Below are 6956 nucleotides of genomic sequence, written 5' to 3'. Positions count from 1 at the left end.
ATTCTAAGGTTTTTGGGGTCAAGGAATTCAATGTTAGCAATAAAAAGATTGCAGATCCTCAAATTATTGAGCTATCAACTTTTTCAATTAATAAAATGATAATTCTGTTCGAACAAAATTTATCTGACAGCATTTAGAAATTCAGAAAACTACAATGACACTTTTTTAGTGAGCAAACACATTCTAAATTTGCAGTCACTTTGTTGGTGTAACTAAAGAACCATGAAGTCATTCATTTTAAGGAGAGAGTCCTCATTTTCACTCTCTGTGTCGTCGTCTTCGTCATCGGTGTCATCCAAAGCGGCATCCTGGAGGGCTTTGTTAAGAGGATTGCAACAGTTTAGACTGGAGTCGACACTGCAATTGCAGAAGGTACTGCAAGCAATATCATTTTTGCGGCACAAGCACCTCCTAGTGGAACATACGTCTGTTGATGAATGACAGCTGCAGCACAAAAGGTTCAGTACTCTGTCGGGAGCAGCCATTGTGTCGGGTGGAAGTGGAATTGGGAGAAGAGTTTGGCTGTCATGGTCTGGTTTCCACCCAAAATCCGAGGCAGCCAAAGCTGGGGGATCAGACTGCAGTGCTGCTTTCCATAGAGATGCTTGATATTGGGCTCTCTTGATATGCAAAGCAAATGCTCTGGAGCTGGGTGGAAGGGTCGCTAGTTTGAATTTCCGAGATTTGCTTTTTGCGGTTTTGTGCTGCCACATGCTGTAGCGAACCTCTGACATCGAGCCAGTTGCCTTGCTGCCGTAGCATTTAGCAATGAATGCAACAGCTTGCTTTTCCAAGTCCTTTTCATCTGTTTCGCTGTCTCCAAGCAAAGGAGGATGATGCCCGTGTTTGAGGACTTTCAATGCTTTGACTTTCCCTATTCCATACAGTGTACTCACTGTATCACAGCCAGTTAGGGCATGCAGCGGAAGTAGATACTTGGCTATTTCTGCATGCTGGTTTGCTGTCGCACCAATGTCTATGGCATTCCTTGACGGACGGGTTGGAACCAAGAAAATATTGTTACAGAGACCTTCAGATGCAACAAAATGAACCAACAGGACAAAGACATCTGTGTCATCACAAATGATGTGTATCGTTTTCTGTGTTCCTCTTGCGACATCCACTACATGGTTGACAATAATAACATCAGCTTCTTCGTGTGTCACTTTCAAATCTGTCCTCCTTAGACACATTCCTTTTTGGATGGAATATGGCACAGGATCTGGTCCCGTGATGACTAGTTCCTTGTCAGTTCTATCTGTTTGAAAACGATCCACTAAAGCATCACACAGTAAGTTAATGATCTGTACTTTGTTGTCCACAATAGACAGTGACGCAGCTTGAGAGGGAAGTGGTGAGTTCAAAGTCAGATGGAATGGACTGCTTTCTGTAATTGAAGACCGTCGACTCCTTGTGCAACCCTTTGGGCTATACGCGTGGTATCTGTCAAACACCAGATACACATCACTTTGGACCAGTTTCTGTCTCAAGTATGTTTCCACGGCTGCAATGAGATCAATGATTCTTCCAGGAACAGGCCAGTGAATTGTCCAAAGTATTGCACAGCCATCAAGCACAACTACCTCTGGGTTTGGTGTCATTCGAGAGGATCGTTCAACTCCCAAAGAATTCTTCAGTTTCGACTTTGATGTAGCGGGTCGTAGGTTACCTTCGTCTGTGAAAAGGGAAGTTGGAATTTGGGAAAGTTCATAGTCAAAGAGTTCCCTCAAATTGAAATCTTCTGTATCCATAAGTCCAATAGTCCTAGTGAAGATAACTTCAGTGTCAAAGGTAGGATCAGACCGCCCATGTAGTGTTGTCTTCTTTCGTTTGGTTGCCATCGTAGTTACTGGACAGCTGATTGTTTCATGGAATCCATCTGGCAGCTTTGCTTCGTATGCTTCTGCAGACTGTTTTCCCAGTGCCAAGGCTTCGTCTACATTCACCGTCGAGGAAGCAAGTTCTCCTGTGGCAATGTTGAACAGTTCCTTGGGGTGACCAGTTGGATCGAGAGGATCGATACAATGCTCCAACTTTTTTTGTAGGCTTTGTCTGTCATGTGCATCTGATCGGATCTGTGCTCGGGACTCTTCTTTGTGGTAAACTGAGGGTTGTTGAATGTTGTCTCGCATGGCTTGGATGTCATGGGCAAGCCTGCTGCAGCTGTGGAGACTGAGTGACCATCTTTTGGTGGCATTGCTGTTCATTGTGAGTCCTGTCAAACCTCCATGACTATGCCCAAACCGCATGAATGTGCTTTCAATGTACATGTCACTCCATGTGGCGTTTGATGCTCCAGCTGTGTGTCTCATCGTATGTTGGCCTCTGAGAAACTTTTCTGTAATCTCAGGTGGCAGTGCTTCCATGGAGCGAAGATAGTACATGCCATATCTAGCGTAGTTTACATGACCAGCGGCAAAAAAGTATGGCAACATTTGGGATAACGCCCAGAGATGAAGCGGCCAGTCCGATTCCCGTTCTGCACGCGTGAATGCCATAATGATGAGCACTGGTCGGATGAAGCCATCTAGCCAGAGTTTCGCAGTTTTGCTTTTGGTTGATAGATCTGCCATCCAGGTCTCCAAATCTTCAAAAGAGTCTATTTCTTTGATATACTTCCGAAGAATTTCTTCAGCAAGCAGTCTGAATGCCCTCACATTCTGTGGGTATTTCTTTCCAGACAACATTTTCTCCACTCCACCAAAGGTCGTTTTCAGAATGTCTGGGAGTCCAGAATCCATCATCAGTTTGCCGACACACCCACAGAAGCTCATAACTGTGTGGAATCCTCCTAAGCGGGGATAGATGTTTCCAAACAACTCTGGAGATGACCATATGTTATCCAGGATGACTTTGTACAACTGTTGGTCGGCTGTGATGATGACGAAGTTTTGACCACAGTCTGTCTGATGTCAATGCTTGAGCCTCAACCAGAGCTGTCTTTATTGTTGATGGGTCTGAGGGTTTCAGGTCAATCAGCGGCCTATACCGAGTCGTAGTGGCTGGTCGAACTGTGTGGTTTTGTTCCCGAGCCACCTTGGTTATGTGCCCTCCATACTCTGCAACATTGTCATTTGATGTTACAGATTTGAGAATTGAAGATTTTTATTGCTAAAATTGAATTCCTTGACCCCAAAAACCTTAGAATTGATATGTTACATTATAAAATCGGCCAATAAATGACGAAATGACAGCCATTTAAAGATTTTGGATCCTCGCGGCGGCCATCTTGGACGTCATCTTGAATTTCTCAATTTCCTCAATGATGCCAGCTTGGCATCATTCAGATTCTGATTCTGCATAACTTCATCTACCAAAATCAATCATAACCTGCTTGGGGGGTATTTTTGCAAGGTCCACATAAAAATCAGGGTTCTGCTACCAGACTATAAAGGCACGTTCACCGGCACAGTCAGCGCGCCTAACTTCCACATCATTGACTTCGGTCCTGCTTCCTCAAGCACCAGCGATGATGCGGGAAAGGCACAGGCACAAAACCTTGTTGAGGTCACCAGTAAAGATGATGACGACTCACTTTATTCAAGGAAACCCCACTGGGTGGCGCCTGAGGTGTATACAGGAAAATCCGTCTTTCCCTCTGGTGACGTATACAGCCTCGGCTGGCTGATTGACGACATAATGGACTGGTGTACACACGACTTCCTGACAGGTCCCCTTAGGAGTCTGTCAAGCGCGTGTACTGCACGGGATGCCAGCCGCCTACCATCCCTTGCTCAAGTAAGTCACTGCCTCGCCATCCTTGCAAAAAGTCTCACGTTGCAATAACTTACTCAGAAATTTTATTCTGACGATGGAAAGCAGGACGAGGGTGAAGGAAAGGAGAAAAAAGTTAATAGCGTGCTGTCAGAGAAACAAGACGATGACATCGTGAAAGTAAATGCAAAGAAGATAAAAAAACACAAACATGTTATACAGTCAGAGTGGGAAGAGGATGATCAAAAGACGGATGATATAGTGTCGGAAAAAGATTTTCAAGAGGAAAAAAATAATGAAAGATATAAATTTATGACAGGAGACGCAGAAGAGAATGGAGACCATCATGAAGAAGAAGATGTAGATTCACAAGAAGAGAATGAATCTAAGGCCTATAACAGAGAAGATGAAAAGGAAGGAGACTATGAAGACGAAAAAAATCGTGGCAAAAGACAAAAACAAGAATGGTGAACATGGTGACATAGATTATCAAGAATTACAAGAGCGAGAGGAACAACATGGTTCTATCATGAAAGATAATAAAAATACTAAAGAAGAGAGTGAGGTAGTTTATGAAGAGAGAGAAGAAAATAAGAATGAGATGGCAGATGATAAAGAACCGGAAGAGGATGAAGGGAATGAAAGTAATGAGCATGATGAAATTATAACAAAACACGAAAAAGAGAAAGAATATAAAACACAGTGATTTTGATTATTCAGAATCAAAACATAATGAAGATAAAGATAATGGTAATAATATTGATTTAAAAGAAAAAGTTACACAGGGCGAAAACAAAGAAGTCGAAAAAACTAGGACAGAAAACCAAAAGGAAGAAAGTGACGATATAGAGTCGGAACAGGAAAGGAAAGTGAAAACATGGAAGGTAACGAAAAGGAATCAAAAGAATACGATGAAGAGGATAATGTAAGTAACTGAATTGTGACAAAGGATAAAATGAAGAAGGAAATGGATGACAATTTAAATGCTGCAGAACTAGAATCAGAGGAAGAAAAGAAAGTGATAAAAATAAGAATATTGTGTTATTGCTAAGAGAAGAAAATGAAAGCAGCGAACACATAGAAAACGAAAAAAATAATGACAGAAGAGAGAATGAAGAACGATAAAGACGGTGACAGGATTTCTGTAGAGGACGACGAAGATGGGAGTCATGGTATAGACTCAAAGGAGGAGGATGAAGGGGAAGAAGATAATAAAGATGTGATTGTGACAAGAGACAAAATGGAGAATGAAAATGAAACATATGAAAAGGACCTAGAAGAGGAAAAGGAGGTTGAAAAAGATGATAACACAGAGGTAGAAGATGATGAAGTGGGAGAAAATAATAAGACCGGTGACACGATGAAGAAAAAAAAAAAGAAGAATGGGGGGCTGGGGGGTAATGAAGAGTCAAAAGAGAAAGAAGGATGTGAAGAAGATGAGGTAGCATATGGTATAGTGTCAGAAGAAAATGGCTAAATGAAAGAATAAAAAGAAAATGATAAAGTTGTCATACAAGATCAAGAACTATAAAAATGATGGAGATAACATATTAGAAAAAAATAGTATAGAAGCGGAAGACTATAAAGTAGTGTTAGAAGACAAAAAGACAAAGAAAAAAAAGACGAGGGAGGAGGATAGGTTAGATGATAAAGAGATAAAGATGATGATTTAGTGGTCGTGTTAGATAATGTAGAGGAGCAAGACAATGACGATAATGTATTTGTAATCGAAGACAAAAAGAAGAATGGAGAAAGTGATGAAGACATTAATGTAGATTAAGAAAAAAAATAAAGATAAGAGAGGTGATATAAAATTAGAAGAGGATAAATGAAAAAGAAAAGAAGAAAGACGATGAAAACTTGACACAAGACAAAAACAAAAATGCTGGAGAAGGTGAAATAGGCCATGAAGAGTTACAATATGAAGATGAACATAAACAAGATGATTTGGAAGAAGAGGTAAGATAAGAAAGATACAGTTAACAATGAAACTGCCACGGAGTAGGTTAAAAAAAGAGAATGAGGTAGATTACACAGAGAGAGAAGAGGATGAGGACGATGAAGGAGAGAACGTGATCAATGATACAGAACTAGAAGATGGCAAAGAGAAAAGCATATTGAAGATGACTAATTCAATACAGAAGACAAAAAATGAAAGGTATAAAACATATGGTGATGGGGATTGTGTAGAGTCAGAAGAGGATAAGAATAACGAAGATGAGGTTTATAGTACAAATTCAAAACAAGAACATATAGGAAAAGATTTAAATGAGCACCAAGAAAGTGTAATAGAAAGGAAAAGGAAGAGGGAAGGTGATGAAGACCATAACGAGAAAGCAAATGATATAGTCAAAGGAAAAGGATAAAGGTAAAGAAAATAAGGATGATTTTCTGACAGAAGAGAAAAAGGATAAAAAGGACGAGGAAATGGATGATACAGAGTTAAAAGAGGAAGAAGAAGATGGGTCGGAAGAGGATAAAAGGAGGATCACAGTGAGAACAGTGAAATTAATAAGATAAAGAAACGAAAACACAAGACGGTAAACTACACTGAAAAGGCAGAAAATGAAGATCAGGAAGGTGATGACAACGATGATACTACTGAAGGAGGATATGATAGAGAAGACGAGGAAGGAGATGAGGCGGATGATAATGAAAGTGGAACACGAAGAAGGACAAAGAGTAAAAGTGATAGATGACGAAGGACGATCCAGTATGAGTGTGGTCGACGGATGTTAATGCAGTGTGGTTGTGGATGTGAAAGAAGATTCAGAGTGATTCTTTATTACGAAGGATGAAGAAAAATTAGTGTAGATGAGGAAAGAAGATACAGATTGAATATGAATGAGAAAAAGTGATGATGTGCGAATGTGGGTGAAGAAAGACGATACTGTGTTAGTGCGGATGACGATGGGTGATGTGTGTGAGTTGATGACGATAGGTAATTGAATGTGAGTGTAGATGACGATGAGTGTTGCAGTGTGAGTTTTAATGACGAAGGTGATGCAATGGGAGTGTGGACAACGATGACTATAGTGCAGTGCCACGAAAGGAGTAGAAGCTTGAAAAATAATATATATATATATATATATATATATATATATATATATATATATATATATATATATATATATATATATATATAATTGTGATAAAGAAAGGACAGAAGGACGCGTAAGACAAAGGTTGAGGAATGAACGATAGCTGATGAATATTGTTGGGATGATGTTTGTCATGTTAAT

The 6956-nt window shown here is 40.2% G+C and overlaps 1 protein-coding gene across 1 annotated transcript; it reads right to left on the bottom strand.

Annotated features, from left to right (window-relative positions):
* Positions 1-212: 212 nt before the first annotated feature.
* LOC123520766 lies at positions 213-2774 on the bottom strand. Its single transcript, XM_045283338.1, has one exon. The coding sequence runs from the start codon at positions 2772-2774 to the stop codon at positions 213-215; it is 2562 nt and encodes an 853-aa protein (XP_045139273.1).
* Between the last annotated feature and the right edge of the window lie 4182 nt (positions 2775-6956).

Source organism: Portunus trituberculatus, chromosome 47, assembly GCF_017591435.1.
Source record: "Portunus trituberculatus isolate SZX2019 chromosome 47, ASM1759143v1, whole genome shotgun sequence".
Taxonomy (NCBI): domain Eukaryota; kingdom Metazoa; phylum Arthropoda; class Malacostraca; order Decapoda; family Portunidae; genus Portunus; species Portunus trituberculatus.
The sequence above is the reverse complement of the archived record's forward strand: the minus strand, read 5'-3'. Positions and strand labels throughout refer to the sequence as shown.